Consider the following 18785-nt stretch of genomic DNA (forward strand, 5'->3'; position numbering starts at 1 on the left):
ATGTTCTCCTAGCTCTGTTTCCACTCTGGGGACCAAAACCACGGCTGTTTATGTAAATACACCAGAGGGTCAATCCAATAGCAGCCCTTATTCACCACTTTGGAAATGTAATAAAACTGAATAGAAATAAAGGCATCATCGTACATTAATCTACTGAGATCTAGTTTTAATAGCAGGAATATTTTTTGGGGGTTTTTAAATGCAATTTTTAGATGGTGATACAAAAAGGATGGACTACCAGTTGCGACAGCAAGGTTCAGAATGTGATTAAAAAGTGAAATCTGACCAAAATGACATTAATCTCTGACTGTTTCACACTGTATTTTATTCAAACGCTGAGTAAAATCAGTCCCCACTTTGCTTTAATGTCTACCTGTAATCGGTTTGAGATATGATCAGTTCTTTGAGGCTCAAAAAAAAAAAGAAAAGAAAAGAAAAATTCACCTTTCAGCTACAACTTGTAATTATTTTCCAGTTATTCCATCATAAAACAAAAATAAAACCACAACACTCCAAATCAAAGAATGTCTGTATTGTTCATACAAAAATTGTAATAAATACACCCTGCCTCCATGTGTCTCAAAGGGCCGTAAATCCCACGCAGCAAGCATTACCTCCTTACTTTCCAACATAAAACATGATTAGCTGCCACAAGTGAATGAGAGAGAAATGTTTCGCCATCACAAAAATCCCACAGATAATTTATACTACACACCAAAAATATGATATCCCTCCAAGCGTTATTTTTGTACTGTAATTGTCTACCATGGTGGTCTGATTTTAAGGATTACGCCGGTTTCAAATTTAACACTTTTTAAAAACAATTATGAAAGAAATTTAAGACCTGTATCACATCAGAAAGGTAAAAAAAATAAATTGAGCAGAATATTATATATGTGTGAGACCGATTACCAGTCCTTTAATCTTTGTCCTCGTTTGTCTCCAACCTACATAGCGAGGCTATAGTCGCAGCTAGTTAGCAGTAACCTCAACCACATCAAATCTGCAATGACTCAAACTTTTGCCTAACAGAGAAGTCCCACAAAAAAATAAAACTACAAGATTAAACAGTCCTGTCACAACAAAATCTAAGACCAATGATTAAATTATTGTAATGGCTTTAAGATATTTTAAGACCTTCACTTTAGATAGAAGAAATGAACACTTTTTAAGGGTGCAAAGACAATCTGTATTTGGTTCTTAGAAAAAGTTTCCTCTGGTTTTTAAGAAATTCCATAGCTACCTTGTCGGCGATGGTGGCAATGTATCTCATGCACTCGATGTCTGATGGAAACTGGTTGACTTCCTTCACAAGATATTGCACCACCTTCACATGACCCTACAAATTACAGGAAAGAATGTTACTGGAGGGTTTGTTAAAGTGATGCAGGGTGCCACTGAATGTAGAATAAAGCACACACCTTGCGAAAAGCAGCCATGAGTGGGGTGATTTTACGGTTGTCAGCAGCATCTACATCAGCACTTGCATGCACAAGGAGCTGAACCACATCAAAGTGACCACCGTTCGCTGCCAGCCAAAGGGGAGTGTTCCCTTTCTTGTTTCGTACATCAATATGAGCCCCCCTACAAACAGAGAGCAGTAAGTGTTGCCATGAGGAGTCAGAACAATAATAATAATATTAATCTAAAAATAAAAAGCTGCAGCACTGTCTCAGAGAAAAAAAAAATACAGATACTTTTAAAAAGCACATTGATGTGAGGAAGTCTTACCTGTTAATGAGCAGCTCACAGAATTTGTAGTGGCCCTTGTCGGCAGCGATGGTGAGGGCGGTGTCTCGGGAGGAAGGAACGGGAGGAGCGTTGACATCAGCACCTTTATCCAGCAGAACCCGGCCCACCTCGGCATAACCCCCAGAGGCTGCCTCCATCAATGGAGTGAGACCAGTCTGTGTGAACAAAGGATGGTCAACGGATGCAAACAGAAGTAGAGCCGAGACAATAATTTCATTCATTTAGAAAGATGGACGCCCAACAAAAAAATGATTAAATGACACTAATGTCCTGTACCTTAGCGCGGTGCTCTACGTTGGCCTTGCGATCTAGGAGCAGACTGACGACCTCTGCTCGTCCCTGGAAGCAGGCCAAGGTCAGAGCGGTGTTCCTGTTGGTCTCGATCTGAGCGTTGATGTCCGAGCCCATATCCAACAAGAGCTTCACTGCCGGAACGTGGCCGTTCATCGCTGCCAGCATCAAAGGAGAGATCCCCAGCTTACTGCCAGTCCTGTGGAAAAAGAAAAATATTTACAGAAAGGAACTTTTTCTATGAAAACATCAGTGTATAGTTGTGGTAGACAGTTTAAGAATGATCAGTATTTAAACATGGACACATGGAAATATCACAGTGGATAAAAAGTGAAAAGTAGGTATTGGTAAAATCTTTTAACAAGATGGGAATAAACTTCAGAAATGCATACTCCATTTTGTTTTTCCACTCACCTGGAGTTGATCTCAGCGCCAGCGTTGAGGAGAATCTTGATGATGTTGACGTAACCCCCTGAAGCAGCCAAGCTAAGAGGTGTGTAGTCGGAAACGTTGCGGTGTTCCTTGTTGGCTCCCCGCAGCAGCAGCAACTCCACAACCTGTCGAATAAAAATAATTTAAACGAGTCAGTTATGTATTATAGCTGGAGGAAGAAAAACAATATGAACTATGACATCAATATGCTGTGAGCAGATTTTGAAGGCAGTTTTACCTCCTGTCGGCCCCCTGAACATGCCAAGGAGAGGGGTGTGTCTTTGGTTCTCTCTGACTGAGCCTCAATGTCTCCACCTTTGTCCAGGAGTACCTCGACCACTCCGACATGGCCAGCAGTGGCAGCCAGAATCAAAGGAGTAAAACCTGCGGAGCACAGAATGAATGCATTTATTTTCCAATTTATCTCCTCAGCAGAGATTCCCCCTCGCCCCTTTGTTTCTCCGTACCTTTTTTATCTCGGTGCTCAATGTTGGCTTGCCGTGCGATCAGGACTGACACGAGCTCCTCATGTCCTCCTGCACACGCCAGCGTCAGCGCTGTATCATGGTTGCTCTCCGTCTGTGAGGACGCAGCAAATGTTTCAATAAGATAAATTACATTGCATTGCACGCACGTACATGTTAATGTTCCCTTTGAAAACCACGGCTTTGAGGCTTACGTGTGCGTCAATGTCAACCGAAGGGTAGAGGGGCAAGACGGACGGGGGAGAGGCGATGTTTGGGTTCGTCTGCGTGGGCGGCTGGGTCAGGGGCGTGGGTGATGTTGTAGTGGTTAGCATGGGCACGCGGCTGTTCACAGCTGCAATACAGAAAGGGGGCAAAACATCTGTATACTCGGGTTTGGTCCAGTCGGCAACTGTAAAATTTCAGTTCATCTGCCGTGAGCAAATATCCTCACCTGCCATGATGTCATCCAGTGTGTCTGTGAGCGTCTGTGCAGGTGTAGCCACCATGAGCCCATCTGGGGCTGGTTGAGGTATCATTCCCGGCCCCAAACCGGCCAGCTGTTGACCCTGACTTTGAGGTTGCTGCCCCAGCATCTGCTGGCCCAACATCTGCTGGCCCAACATCTGTTGCCCCACCAGCACCCTCTGCAGCTCTGGGCTCGTGCTTCCTGGGTAGTCGGCGGGGTTGTAGTCTGGCAGCGGCTGGATGGGGACAAAGGCAGCCTGGAGGGGCGGAGGGGGTGGCTGGGGTTGGGTCTGGGGCGAGGGAGGAAGAGGCGGCTGCTGTGGCAGCTGAGGTCCATCCCTATACAGGATTGTGCCAACCTGAGGGAGTTTAGGGTAGTCGTCCTCTTCTCCATCGGCGTCGTCTTCCGAGCCCTCCTCGTCATCATCGTCCTCCTCATCCTGAAAGCACAGAGAAAGTACCTTGAGTTTCCTTAGAATAATTTAAAGTGGCATTAAGAGAAGAGACTCAAAGACAAATCGGTCAGAGGGTGGAATCCAATCAGCAGACGCAATAAATTCAATACTACAAACGCCTGCTATGGGTGAATGGATCAGAATTAGCTTTTGTAGAAGTAGAGGGACGTTTAAAGTGAAATCAGAGGAAACGCATAGTTGTAAGAAGTTACTTAAGAGATACGCATTTTGTAAACGCACAGAAATGTCTGCAGTTCATTTGGGTTTGTGAGAAACAGGCATCCCAGACCACTCAGGTCTCCTCGTTCTGGTTTACTCTGCATCAGAACCAGAACTAAACCTGGAGAAGCAGCATTAAGGTTTTCACACACCACAAATCTGGAATGAACTTCCAGAAAACTGCAAAAATGCTGCCTCACCAGCACCCTCTGGGCTCGTGCTTCCTGGGAAGTCTGGCAGTGACTGGATGGGAACAGCCACATCTATGTAGCCAGTTTCATAAGTGGTTCTTGTATTATAGTTTCATGGTGTAAAGCCCTTTTAACTGTTTTGTTGCTAAAATGTGCTATACAAATAAACGTGTGTATGACCTGTTCTATCCTTATGAGCCTTTAGCCCGAGTTCTTGGGACATGTATAGATTGGAGGTGTGTTAAATACAGACACAGAAACTGCTATTTTGTGATGCTATCCATGATAATCGATGATGTAAAAGGGCTTGGTCCATTTTAAAATGTCAACTCGTCTAATTTTGGCTTTGTTTACATCAACTGCTCACTTGCACATGACCTTTGCTCCCAATGCAAATAATTAATAACAGTCCCAAGGCATGAAGGCAAGAATAATGTATTTTCAATGTGTTTTATACCAACTCGTTTGTTACAGCTTTTGAAGAGAAACTGGAATCAGTTAAAAGTTCATATGCATAAAAGGTGACACACTGATTTGTCCGGTTTTTAGGTTGTGGCAAAGTGAATTAGAATTTTACCTCTTCCCCCTCGTCCCCGGGCGGCTGCTCCTGTTCCCCCTCTTTGTTGGCCTCCTCGTCGGTGTCTGAGCCAATTGGTAGCTGACCACCTGTTCGAGTAGGAAGGGGCCCCGGAGCAGTACCTATACCCCCAGGCCCTGGGCCCGGACCCTGATTCTGTCCTGCCTCCTGATCTTCTTTTAAGCCCTTTGCCTCCATGTACTCTTTGGTGAACTGTTGCTGTGTTTTTAGCTGCAGCTGGCGCTCCACCTTCTGAAGCTCCTTCAAGATTTTCTTCTTCTTCTGCACCTGAGTACAAAACAGCCACATCTATAATGGACAGGTTTTCTTTTGACAGTTGTACTTAAGATAATGACAGTTTTAGTCGAGACTATACCTGTTCTTCTCTGCTTTTCTTCAGCTCCTCAATCTTGTCTTTGGTGAGCGGCTCGCCCTGAATGAGCTCCAGCGACTGGAGCTGAGCTTTCTCGATGGCACTTATCCTCTGGCCCAGTTCGTTCAGCTTTCCCTCTGTTTCCTCCACTATGCATTCCAATGGCGGACACAAGTGGAAAGGCGGCAAAGGTTCTGCTTCAGGACCACGACCAACTGCACTGGGGACACCAGGCTGAAGGGCTGCTTGTCTCTGTTTGGACACCGCTGATTTTAAAAACGCAACAAGAGAGATCAAGATTAAAATTACAAAGAAGGGTAAAAGTAAACAAGCATAGCTTAACAAAACCCAGGATTTTCAGCCAACACTTTTTAAACTTTTCAGGACTCTACTTTTCAAATATCCCAGATTGGTTTGAAAATGTAACATTTCTTAGTTTTTTTTTATTGTATGGTGTTTAGTACGATACATTCTGAGCTTTAAAAAAAGCACTGTAAATATTCATTAATGGATTGGGACACGTCAATAACTGACTGTTTGCGGTCAGTTATTGAAACACCCAGGTGTTTATGGCTGGCTCATGGAAAGCAGTTCCACTTAAATAAATATTATTACTAATGAATAACTAATACTCAAACGTCAGCACGATAAAAACAACATTATATTCAAGGTAGTGTTTTATTTAGTGACACATTTTTTGGTAAAGCGTCTTTGCGTATTTCAGGGACTTATTTTTTATAGCTCAGATTTTCATTTCAGGCTCTTTAAATTTTATGCTCTTCTAAGAGAAATCCTTTCCTCTCTGAGGTGGGTTGGATCAAAATGAATTAGAGAAGGCATAAACCTCTTAAGGCATCATTTACCTTTGCTCGAGATGGGTGGGGGCGTAGCAATGCTTGATGGGGCTCTGTCGGGTTCTTGAGGGGGCACGACCATAGCGAGAGCTTGGAATGGGACACGAGGAACCTGATAAAACAAAATTATGTCACATTTAGCTAGGGGAACACGACTGTGTCTGGAAAATAGCAAAACTTTTTTTATGCAAAACTTCGTAAGATATAAAGCTGTATATACCTGAGAAGCATCTTGTGATGGGGGCGTGAGTTGGGAGAGATCCGTGGGTGGGACAGACAGAATGTTGTTGGGGTAGTCCAACAGGTAGGACACTACGTTAGTGTGGCCACCTTTAGCAGCTTCTATCAACATGGTGGAGCCATCCTAGAGGCAAACAACATTATGAGGTTTTCATTGCAATGCAATCCGAGGAGCAGAGCGAGCCTCAATAAACTACACGTTAGGAACAGGAGCCTCACTTTGAGCCTGTGTGTGGGATCGGCTCCGTGTGCCAGCAGCAACTCCACCACAGCCAGATGCCCCCCAGCACAGGCCAGGGACACCACGGTGTGATCGTTGTTGGCAGTAGCTCTGTTCACATTAGCACCTGAACAGGAGAGAAAACACCCCCCCAAAAAACACAGAATTTATTGGGAGGCCAAGGACATCTTGTGCTAAAACATTTAAGAAACAGTAAATCTGACCAGCAGATTAAAAACACACCTTTGCTGATAAGAAACTGCACTGTGCACAGATGTCCTGCCCTTGCTGCCTTCATCAGAGGTGTCCGCCCCCCTTCAGACTCGTGTTCCTAAAGATCAGAGGAATTATTTCAGGTTTCAGGATGCTTTTATAAAGTCATTATGGCAGAGGTTTACTCTTTTCAACTGCATTTGTAGTTTTAAAATCCCAGAATCCCTAAATAACATCATTAAGACTGAGTAGGAGTATTGTGAGCGTACCAAATTGGCTCCAGCCTGAAGCAACACATCTGCCACATCAGTGTGTCCATTCTCACACGCATACGTCAATGCCGTGTCTCCTGTTGCTGTGGTGGCGTGAACGTTCGCTCCTTAATGGCCGACAAAGAATACATATTTGTAATTAAAAAGGTGGAAGTGTTGGATTCTAAAAGCAAGATATACGTTCATGTCGCATGTTCTTCTCAGAGAACGTTATTGCTCTGGCTTTTTATTGCTCACCGGCAGCCAGTAGGTATTTCACCAGCTCCAGATGGCCCTCCTGTGCAGCCTCCATTAGAGGAGTGGAGCAGCCCAGCTCGATGTCGGCTCCTGCTTTGATAAGGAAGTCGGCTACTTCCAGAAAGCCTCCACAGCAGGCTAGAGTCAGCGCCGTCTCCTGGGTCTCCTCTGTCTGGGCATTGATGTTAGCACCTGGAAAACGCATGGAAATGGTTGTTAAAAGAGAAAATATGAGCTAGGTCTTTAACGATAAATCGGATTAATGGATTATTGAAATGATCAACTAATTTAGTAATCAATTAATCATTAGCTGGAGTATATAGACTCAAAAAAGGACATTTGGTGTCTTTTTTTCGGATGCCAAATGTCATTTAATAACCATTTTTGTATAATAATTAAGCCAAAATTATACAAAAATATATTCACGTTTTTTTTTACCCAAAACTCCTCAAGCACCATAGTTTAAGCTTCACTCGGTTCAGATTTACCAAAGGAATGCTATTTTGACGTGTTTGTTTTAGGTCATAAAATGTTTCTTTTCTTATTTAAAAGGGGAATTCAATCTAACATTATATTAAAAAAAGGCATAAGTGGTTAAACTAAAAGTCTGACAAATGTGCCACCTTTTAGTCCAATTAATAGTCAGAATAATCGATCACTAAAACAATCCCTAATATCAATCAATTTTATTTATGAAGCACCGTTCATATTGAAAGCAGCTCAAAGTGCTGCATAGATCAATAAAAACAAACCCACATAAAAGAACAATTACCCACCCACATGGAAAAACACACAACTATATGGAAAATGCACAAACTACGCATAAGCACATAACAAAACAGCCCCCTTTCTTTAGAATTTGTCATTGATCTGATTTTCTGTTTCAAAGTGCAATACCTCTATAATGACACAAAGTGGGGCCTGGGCGTCAAAGCTCCATTAAACAGATGTTAGAGGAAGTGTCCTACCTTGAGCCAGCAGCAGTGCTACCATCTCCTCATGGCCTTCTCTTGCTGCCTCCATCAGGGGAGTGTAGCCCTCATCATTAACCTGGAGACAAGCCGAGGATGAGGATGGACATTATGATTATCCTGATTTTGAAACCAGCAGTACTGGTAAGATGAAATACTCCACACTCCAAAATAAGATGCAATTCTTCCATCAATTTCAGATATTCTCACTCGCATTATTTTTAGATAATTTTTTTGTTCAACACTAGTTCACTGATATTAGGAGTTGATGTTAGCACCTGGAAAACGCATGTTCTGTAATCAAAGAACTGAAATGCACAACTTTTTTGTTTTAGAATTTCCTCATAATGTGTGTCTTTATGTACCTCCTCCAGATTGGCGCCTCGTTCTATGAGCAGCGCTGCGAGCTCCACGTGTCCTCCACAGGCCGCGAGGGTGAGCGGTGACTCGAAGGAGTCAGCTGGCATGTTGACCTGCGCACCGCTGTCCAACAGCAGCCGCGCCACCTCCACATGGCCGTCCTGGGACAGCGAGACACAGAGGATGTAGAGATAAGCACCTGAATAAATATGTGCTAGCATTTTCCGGTTAGGCTGAATTTGGCCAATTTCCATGGCGAGAATGTCACTGTGGATATTTGAAACAGGGTTAGATAACCTAAAATAAAGTTTCTGTTTAGTTTTATTATTTGTGTTCTTGCGGCTACAAAAACATTGGAGACGCTGTCAATACTTCATATAACATTTGATTTTATTATGGTGTCCAATTCCAGTAGAAAGAAAAAAAAAGTTTTATCAAGTCAAAATAATGACCTTTTAAGACCATTTACATTTAAATTAAAGACCTATGACTAAAAAAACTATCCATAATTTGAGTTGGTCGACTACATATTTCCTGCTTTAGCTAAATATAAAGTGTACATTCATTATACACTGAGCTTTATATTTCAAAACCTGCATACACATTAGGAGGTAGTTGTGGTAGAAGTGATGCATTATCTGAAGCTTGAGACATTTTAAATTCTGGAATTAGATTCATTAGTAGCTTTTTAAGAAAAGCAGAATCACTGAATAAAACCAACGACAAAGTAGTAAACAACCTATGTTTTACTAACCCTTTTCACCATAGTAAGTCACAAGATTCCAAAATATTAGATGAGAGCATATTTTTGTAACTTTTTTAGAATCAATCCAATAGGTCTGGAACCTGAAGTGTCTGGTTTAAACTGAGGTTTGGGTCAGATGCTCACCATGCAAGCCTCCATGAGCGCCGTGTGCATCTCGTCTGTTTTATGCTCCTGGTCTGCTCCAGCCTCCAAAAGAAAGCGAACCATATCCAGATGACCTGAATTTTAAAACAAGTCAAATTTAAAGCATTAGGTAACAAACTTTTACAAATAGTGACTAACTGGAGACTCATTAACAATACAGAGACATATTTAGGTCCAGACCTTTGTAGCAGGCGAGTGTGAGAGCGCTCTCCTTGAACTCATTGGAGTGTGTGTTAATGCCGGCGCCATACTCCAGGAGTATCCTGGCCACCTCCACGTGGCCCGCGCTGGCTGCCTCCATGAGAGGTGTGTGTCCATTCTCGTTGTGGTCCTCGATGTTTGCACCCTCTTTCAGCAGCACCTTCACCACATCCACGAAGCCACCGGCGCACGCGTACGTCAAAGCTGTGTTGCCTGGAAGCCAAAAACAGCGTGAATCCTCAAGAAAAATGAGAACTAAAGCTTTTTTGTGGATTAGACAGTTTTACCTGTGGAGGACTGAGCGTTCACATCTGCCCCATGGACCAAAAGCAGTTTGACGATGTCCACATAACCTCCACTGGCGGCAGCCATTAATGGTGTTATGTCTCCCTTGATGCCCCGGTCCTCTACGTTGGCGTGCATTGCCAATAAGACCTGTTGACAAAACATGAAATCATGAGGTAAAGAAACACTGACTGAAGGCTGTCGGAGACACAAAACCCGTTTCCTACCTGCGCGAGTTCGTAGTAGCCAGCTGAGCAGGCGAGGCACAGGAGGCTCTCCCCCTCTTCCGTGTGCTCGTTGACGCTTCGTCCCTCGTCCAACAACTTGCGCACAGCGTTGACGTCCCCATCTGAACACGCTTCTGCTAAACTACGGCTGAAAATAACCAGACTGCTACAATTACTGCCACGGTGACAGGTGGACACACATACGCCTCAAATAAACAAACAAAAACAACCTACTATTGAAATGTACGGTCCGTGAAAAAAATGGGAGAGATACATACTTGTCGGCCTGGCCGGCGTTGAGTGTGTTTTCAGCCCTCATTCGGGTCAGGGCGGCGGCTGCCTCATCCAGCGCACAGCTCACGGACGATGTTAGTCGCCGTAGCACCTCGGGGTCTGCAAAAGCTTTACCATCGGCAGTGGACAGTTTACCGATGCCTGCCGAACACCAAGAAGGCAGAGGTGCATAGGGCAATGCAAACCACAGGGGGAGCAGAACCACACCAGACCAGATGAAGAAGCAAGTCCAGTCCAGCCAATCCAATCCAGGGTTAGTAGCAGCATACACAAACGAGATGGAGAGAAACCCACACAGAAAACACACACAAGCATGTGTTAATTTGGCTCGACATATCCAGTCCCTACTTTCAATGCAGCATCATTTATGAAAACTCTTTTTTTTCCCCCCACAATCTAAAGCATAAACAATGTTCATTTACAGACAATTGTGTAATGAGCTTAAAAATGTGCCAAAGAAGAAGGTGGGTAGTTTTTCTTTTTTTGTTGTTATTGTTTGTTTCTCTCAAAAACTCAGGTTAAAGCCGTTAATGGTTGGGGAAAAAAACATCTTATGTATGAATTTTAGATGGATGAGAGGAAGAATGTGGGAAAAAAAGGAGGAACTAGAAGTGGAGGTAAAAAGTCAAAGGAATATTAAGAATTCAAATTACCATGAGATAAAAATGCGTTTGTGACTGTTTGTTATGAAAAGGTCGAAAAAGCCAAAGAGGGAGAATAAGAGGCAAAAAACAAGCAAAAAGACAACAGAACATAACTAATTTGATAACTAAAAACAAAGTCTCTTTCTCTTTGACAATTGCATCTTTGAGTTTAGGCATAACGGGCATGCTTTACAATGAAATGAGAATGTATTTCTCATAAGAAGCATCTTCATTTGTTGATGAGATCTGAGCTTTCCGTCCCAGAAGTTGAAAGCACAGCAGGACAATATCTAGGAAATTAATCGTCATCGCAATAACTGTGTGTGCAGGACGCATAACATAAGGAACTGCTAAAACTGCAATAAATATTAGCTAGTTAAGCATCATGATAGGATTTTTCTTTCTTTCTTTTTTTTTTTGCAAAAAAGTGGTAGGTGGTAACGTAATTATGAACCAACACCAAGTTGCTTCAAAACCAAAATGACTGTAAGAAAATAAGACCATGATAAATCATTTACAAGCATTTTCCCAAGGTAATTTTATTTATCTAACGCATCTGTTAAATATAAACCATTAAAAATAAGCAATAAATTGCCTGTTCAGCCTGAAGCTAATCCTTTAACAAAAAAACCCTCTGATTCAAGAACACTCTCCTTGAATACATAACTATCAATTATAGCGAGATTGACTGCGAGAAAAGATTTCACCAGTCCGACCAGAATATTCCAGACACATTCTCAGTCCATAGAGAGAATGAGAATCATGAATCATGCTATGGTACAGGAAAGACAGACACTTTTAATTTAATAAAAAATATAGGACATCAGTGTCACTTCAGAAACTGGAGGTTTCCACAAAATGCTGTTAAAGACGACACTAAAACTTGTTAGGGAGGCTGCCAAATAAACATGACTGAATGAGCAAGGCTGTAAACAGACATTTCCTTTCAACTATGGCTTAAATTTTCCAACACCTCATGTTATAGGCTGAAGAAACCAAATTTCAACTTTTGACCCACTATTTCCCAATCCAAATTTGAAACACACACACACAAAAAAATCCCCATTTTAAATGACCATTAGAGCACCACACCTACAGTGAAACATAATCATAGCAGAATGGTTAGTTTTCTTCAGATGGAACTGCAGATTTTGTCTGGGTAGATGAAATCATCATCAGTTAAAGTACCAGATCATTTTGACAAAACTTTTAAATGTCTGCTCTGAAAACAAAAACAAAACAATGACTTTATGGGACAAAAGCTTTGGAAAGGTTAAGCCAGAGTCCAGATCAAATTGGACAGAAAAAGTGTAGAAACACCCAAGTCTGGCTGTATCTTCATACTTGGCGAGGTAGAGAGGGCAATTGATGTCGAAATGTGGGATTTTGAGACCGATTGCTGAAATTCAAAGGTTCTTCAATAAATTGTGAAGTTTAACGGTGTGTAACTGGCTTACTGAAAATTCCCAGAGGTTAGCGTTTTTCCTTTGTTTATTATGTGACACATGAGGAAAATATTTTAAATGATTCATTAGGAGTCCACTTTCAATACAAGTGTATATATAACAGGGTTTTAAGCAGGGCTGTGCAGACTTGAGAGTTGCTTTATGTTTGCCAACTAAACTTTACTTGTTTATGCTTCACTATTTTTAGTAAAGCAAAATACAGCCTGAGCCTTCACAGAAGACAGTACCCGGGTGCTGCAGAAATTTTTGGTAAGCTTCGACTTGCTACTGGCAGCAGCTTTGAAGTAAAAAAAAAACAACTTGAATAACAATGCATGTGCAGGCAGGTTACTAAAATGACAGCATTTGAGGTAAACCAACTGAGATACAAACAATAAAACTCAACCAACCCTTTACAGAGATCATTAAAAAAAGAAAAAAAACAAAAAACATCTGCCTTTAACTTTTTAGTGAAAAACTAAGAATACAAAATGATTATTTGAACACGTGCTTTTTAAAAACATCCAGTCGCCACTTTATTTATTTCATTGAAATCCATTATTAAAAATACAGATTTGTGCAGTGTCTTCAAAAGCCATTTACATGCAAAGCGTCCCCAAGTCCCTCATCTTAGTTTTCATTTAACAGCAAGGACACTGAAACATCTGTTTTAGCTTAAAAAGCCCTATTCAGTGAGTGTTTTCCCATAAGCAACCTCTACACGCATAACTGTCATATTTACATTGACAACATGAGCTTTGCACTGGGGGGGGAAAAAAAAAGAGATGTCAGGATGAGAGTATATAATGCAATTTAAAGAACAAACCGACACCTACAGCAGTATTACGGCAGAAAAATAAGCGATTTTTGCACTTTTAAGTTTGGACTTTTCGTTAAGCTGTCAACAATCTAGATACTACGACATGACCATACAGATTCACTTTAACCCCCATATTACAGAATTAAGTCTGAAAGTTTAAGTTCTACTAGGTATTTGCAGTCAGACTGAATTGTAATTTTTCTGCTGCTTTTGGGACACGCAAAAAAGTACTGAGTTTTAAAGAAGATCCATTTTTTTTCTGACTGGTAGGAATGGTCTACTGTATGCTGTCTGATCACCTCTTAGAGAAAATCGGACTTTAATCGTGTGATTAAAGCAGTTTAATAGAAGCATCATAAAAGGCAGAAAAAACACAAGCCTAGAGACTAAACCTTGGGGTCATAGGTTAGTGGTGCTTGTCATTACATAAGCTCATATTAACTGATACCTTGCATGAGCTGCGGTTAAACTAAGCTGTATTATATGGAGATTTGAAAACAACTACAGACTGCTGACTGGTGAAGGGGTCGGGGGTCATTAGTGTCACATGTGGGAATCTATTACAGTGGGACTCCATCCAGCAAGCTGAATATGAAATTGACATGTAAAGAGTGTATATAATATAATAGCTCATAAATATTACATATTTCAAACAGTCCTTTGCAAGTGTCTACAATAGGACTGCAAGTAATGATTAAATTAATAAATGATTATTCTGTGGATTAACTAGATACAAAAACTGGCAGAATTTTAACTAAGCCACTTAAGCATTTTTAATACAATATTAAAAATACATAAAGATCAAGATGAATAATAATTATTTTTAATAAATAAGAAAACAAATTATTGCAATAACATAGCATTCTTTAAGTGAATTTTAACCATGTGAATACAAAAAAAAACAATGCTATTGAGGAGTTATGGGTAGAACATAAATACAGACAAAAGTGATTATATATATATATATATATATATATCTTAAATGTATATGTGTTTTGTACACTGTTGACTTAATTACTTCTCTGAATATGTTGGGATTTTTTTTGTCAATAAATTATCTTTTTAGTCTACTCCAGTTAATTAATCGATTACTAAATTAGTTGACAACCATTTAAAAAAAAAAAATCAGTTCCCATTAATTGTTTCAACTTTTTTTTTTTTCTCCCCAAATATCTGCCACCCTATTCTTCTCAGCATTCGTGGTTCATAATGAGATACATTTATTAGTGGCGTGTCGTTGCTGTGGCTGAAGAGACTGTCAAAGTGTAAAATATGTGAGACTACAGCCCCGTGCCAGTCACACAGCTGAAGGCAGATCCCCGAGGAGTCAGTGGGACACCAATCTGTGTGCCGCTGATCCTTCGATCAGCTCCAGCTTACTGAGCACCAAGCTCTGACCAGCAGTGGGTCTGAAAGCAAGCAGCTCCATTATCATCTATACTGGTGAATCGCTCCCCTTCCCAGACCGTGCCTGCCGTGAGGCAAAGCAGATCTGGTAGAGTTATCCAAACCCTTTCTATCATCAGAGCTATAAAGGCGCAGAGAAGAAGCTACAGCCAGGTTATTTTAAGCCACTTTTACATAAATGTGTTCATGGAAATATTTAAGTTGATCAAACAAATCTAAAATTTCAATCGGTCATATAAAACCAATGAGTCAAAGTCAATTCATATATAAAATCTGATCCGATAAACGTGTGGCTTAACTTATATATTCACCGCTATATTTAAACGTAAACGTCATTTCTCTTGAATGCATTTCGGCTTCCTGTCTCGTGTTCATGTCAGACTGCAGCACTTGCTTAAGACACTGTGGTCTAATTTAATTCAACATGGTGATAGAGACAGCTGATAGTTGTCAGGAGCGCAACAAGGCACGGCAATGCTGTAGAGCTGCAGGGTTGTGTTCCTCCAGCTTCACACATCCTGCAATAAACAGCTGATCCGCCCATGTCAAGAGAGAGCTGGAGTAAAAATACAAGGTAAACCCACGTCAGCCTGAAGAATATCCTAGCTTAGCCTTGATACAAAAAAACAACAAAAAAAAAAAAAAAAAAAAAAACAAGAATCTTCCACAGACAGATCCTTTCCAAATAATGAAATTTGAAGGAGTAATGAGTAATAACTAATTTTCCAGCTAATGCAGCCCTCGTCATATTAAAAGTTATCTCTAATTCTTTATTAGTATGAGCTGTGTATTTTTATTATTAATACAATTCTTCATTTCAATGACTGAAACAAAATCTGGAAAGAAATTTGGACTAGGGCACACTTCCCCTCCTTGTTCCCACGTGTGGTCATATGCTAGTCTACTGGAAGTGTAATCAAAATGATCAGAATGAATGCAACTTTTTTTGGCTCAACAGAACTTGCCTCAGGGAAATATAATATTTGCAGTAGATTTCAAAAGATCTGCCACTGTGGCCACAGAGTTGGAAAAGGCAGAACGACTCGATTCAAAGTCGTCATTCTCAAAGCGTCACGGTGCAAAATATCCAGTAAGTGAAGTTTTCACTAGACTTCTACAGGGCTTTAGTCAATTAATTACTTTGAATACAGGCTGACACCTGTTAAATGCAGTATAAAAATATCTAGAAGGGGCCACTGGATCCACTTTTATGAAAATTAAAAATTTATTTAACATGTCAGAAGATGTTCTAAATGTATGCATTCAATGTAACGATTATAAGAATGAACTGATCAATCCCCAACTTCCTTAATTTTACGAGAGCGACGATGAGTCGATACCCACATATGATACCGATCTTATCTCCCTCCACACAGGCCTGAAAAATCAGCCACTGCCCCTTTTTGCTCTACCGTGAGAATGAGCTGACTGACTGGACGACTTGATTGTTTTTAGTTTAGTTAATTTAGTGGACAGCAATGCACTAAACCTTTTATGTGTATTTGAGAGCACTACCACATGTGCAATCAAAACAGGTTTGTATTGTTTTGTGGGTACTGTTCAATGTTGTTCAATAAAATTTGATTGAAGATATTGATCTTATACCACCCGATAGTGTTGGTTTAAAAAATAAAAATAAAGATAAATTAGTATCTGCCAAAATCTGGCTTTTTAAAGACTGGTAATGAGCTAAAAAAAACTGCAATCTGTTCATCTCGAAATAATCAGTATTATAAGTTTCTTTATTTCAGGTGATAAGAAAACACAGCAGCAGGTTACCAGTGTAACTAAAGCTTATAACTACAATGCAGGGTTGACTAACACCAGTCAGACATTTCCCTACTCCAACAAAGTTTACTTAAAGGCTTGAATTACCTCCTCAGAGTGCTATTATGTTAGCGGGGATCTGGTAATGAGCCATCCTCTGATTCAGGTGTGCTGAACCTGGGAAAGATCTAAAACATTCAGAATACTAGCCTTGAAGGACTCCGTCTGGACGCCACTGGTGTAATGTTTCCACTGGATGCTTAAAGCAGCAGGTCGCCGAAAGCTAACGTGTAGCTTTGGCAACGCCGCTGGCTCGAGCCAGCTCGTCTCGTGTGTAATTCAAATTAAAGTCTGTGTAAATGCCTCCATTTATAGATGATATTTCTAATAGTTTAGTCAACAACTGTTTGAGGTTTGGCACGTCCAGAATATGTGATACAAACTGTTCCTCTGATGGTTAGGTAAGAATTGGCAATATTTCTTAAAGAATTAGAATAATCTCTATACTACAAAATTAAAGCTTTTTATTATGTTCCCAGGAAATATGTGAGCCTCGAGTCCAGCAAAATAAACATATCCAAAGCTCATGCTGCATTGTTTTGTGAAAGCACAAAATAGTTTTTCACATGACATATATTTTGCATATTTTGCAAAGTATGTCATCTTTGAGTGGGAAACAAACAGAGTGGATGGCACTTAGAACCAAAAAGCACCATTTGTATAGAGAAACCGATAACATCAGAACGTAAGTATAATCTCTAAGTGCTAGAACCTACTTTGAATTACTTCAAGTAAAATTAAACAAACCCTTTAAAACAAACACCTCTAATCCAATTAGGTCCAACTTTCCTCTGATAAACAGTTTTAGATTATAGTAGAATACCCGAACCATTTGAGACACCCGATGTCTCAACTCGTTCGGGTTGAGACATCCCGATCGATGTTCCGTTTTTATTAGAATCCTCTAACAAAAGCTCTAATGTAGTCGAGGACCCAAATGGAATGTGAACTTATGTCAAGAAAGCTTGGGCGTGCTCCGGTGGCGTAGGGGATAGCGCGACCCACATTTGGAGGCCTTGAGTCCTCGACACGGCCGTCGCGGGTTCGATTCCCGGACCCGACGACATTTGCCGCATGTCTTCCCCTCTCTCCTTCCCCCTTTCCTGTCAGCCTACTGTTGAATAAGGGACACTAGAGCCCACAAAAAGACCCCCTGGAGGGGAGAACAAAAAAAAAAAAAAAAAAAGAAAGCTCATATTAACTGTTAGCATATCAAAATAAAAAACAATAAAAAACAAAGCTATAAAACTTCGGACTAAACTTTTGAAGAACTAATAAAGGACCAAAAACCATTTACATTGCATTTACAAAATTGCCCTGGCACATCTCTAGTGTTCACCTCACCCAATATAATAAAATGAATAGTAACAACATGAACAGTTTTGATATGGAAGAAAAAGTTGATCTTATTTTGTGAGTATTTCGAATGAAGTCTCCTGAAATAATCAGAATGGGGGGGAAATTGTAAAATACACCTGACATTTAATGTGCAAGAACAGCACATTAACTAACAACTTAAAAATAACACATCCGGTATGTTAACTTTACAGAATATATTTCTGCGTGCGTTTTGGCTTAATCAATTTCAAGTGGAGGTGACATCATAGTTAGTAAGCTATTGTAAAGAGTGCTAAAGATTGACGGTCAGTGCTGAGGCCAAAAACAAACCTAAACCCCACACAGAGAAAAAAAAAGGGTGGGAAAAAAAAGGGAGCAGAAAAATATTTAAACAACTTCACAAAAACCAGACCGGTTTATTTGTCATCATGGTCTCATAATATATCTCATACACGATAATTAGCTAAATTAACACAATTTACAAAGTTTGTTTTTTGAAATTATTATTTAAATGGTAAAGAATTCTCCAGCTGATTCAGCTAATCATATTAGTTAGTTACAAGCTTATAAAACAAATGCATGCTGAAAATAGTTATTGTTAAGTAAGCTGGCTCAATGGACAGAATATTATATTTATATATATAAATATATATATATATATATATATATATATATATATATATAGAGAGAGAGAGAGAGAGAGAGAGAGAGAGAGAGATTGTTTTTTTTTACTGGAGCTTCAAAACAGTAATATGTGACTCTTTAGTTACTCGAGACCTGAAAGACTTTCAAACAGGC

At 40.4% G+C, this 18785-nt stretch overlaps 1 protein-coding gene across 12 annotated transcripts in view; it reads right to left on the minus strand.

Moving 5' to 3' along the window:
• The window catches only part of ankhd1 (ankyrin repeat and KH domain containing 1), a 33307-nt gene that overhangs the window by 8185 nt on the left and 6337 nt on the right, over positions 1 to 18785 (minus strand). For 3 of the 12 annotated variants that reach the window (XM_044127287.1, XM_044127278.1, XM_044127277.1), the window contains exons 3-26: positions 10491 to 10647; positions 10213 to 10375; positions 9988 to 10135; positions 9680 to 9913; positions 9479 to 9573; positions 8595 to 8756; positions 8227 to 8308; positions 7259 to 7450; positions 7019 to 7128; positions 6780 to 6867; positions 6536 to 6663; positions 6297 to 6440; positions 6086 to 6188; positions 5226 to 5488; positions 4850 to 5137; positions 3394 to 3847; positions 3155 to 3294; positions 2943 to 3054; positions 2714 to 2859; positions 2458 to 2600; positions 2029 to 2242; positions 1732 to 1907; positions 1422 to 1584; positions 1244 to 1339 (exon numbers count right to left, since the gene is read on the minus strand). In XM_044127287.1, the coding sequence (XP_043983222.1) occupies positions 1244 to 1339; positions 1422 to 1584; positions 1732 to 1907; positions 2029 to 2242; positions 2458 to 2600; positions 2714 to 2859; positions 2943 to 3054; positions 3155 to 3294; positions 3394 to 3847; positions 4850 to 5137; positions 5226 to 5488; positions 6086 to 6188; positions 6297 to 6440; positions 6536 to 6663; positions 6780 to 6867; positions 7019 to 7128; positions 7259 to 7450; positions 8227 to 8308; positions 8595 to 8756; positions 9479 to 9573; positions 9680 to 9913; positions 9988 to 10135; positions 10213 to 10375; positions 10491 to 10647 (4001 nt within the window). The remainder of the gene's footprint in view (positions 1 to 1243; positions 1340 to 1421; positions 1585 to 1731; positions 1908 to 2028; positions 2243 to 2457; positions 2601 to 2713; positions 2860 to 2942; positions 3055 to 3154; positions 3295 to 3393; positions 3848 to 4849; positions 5138 to 5225; positions 5489 to 6085; positions 6189 to 6296; positions 6441 to 6535; positions 6664 to 6779; positions 6868 to 7018; positions 7129 to 7258; positions 7451 to 8226; positions 8309 to 8594; positions 8757 to 9478; positions 9574 to 9679; positions 9914 to 9987; positions 10136 to 10212; positions 10376 to 10490; positions 10648 to 18785) is intronic. The other 9 variants (XM_044127288.1, XM_044127282.1, XM_044127280.1 and 6 more) reach the window with 7 other exon arrangements.

The sequence above is a fragment of the Gambusia affinis genome, linkage group LG09 (assembly GCF_019740435.1).
Source record: "Gambusia affinis linkage group LG09, SWU_Gaff_1.0, whole genome shotgun sequence".
Taxonomy (NCBI): Eukaryota; Metazoa; Chordata; class Actinopteri; order Cyprinodontiformes; family Poeciliidae; genus Gambusia; species Gambusia affinis.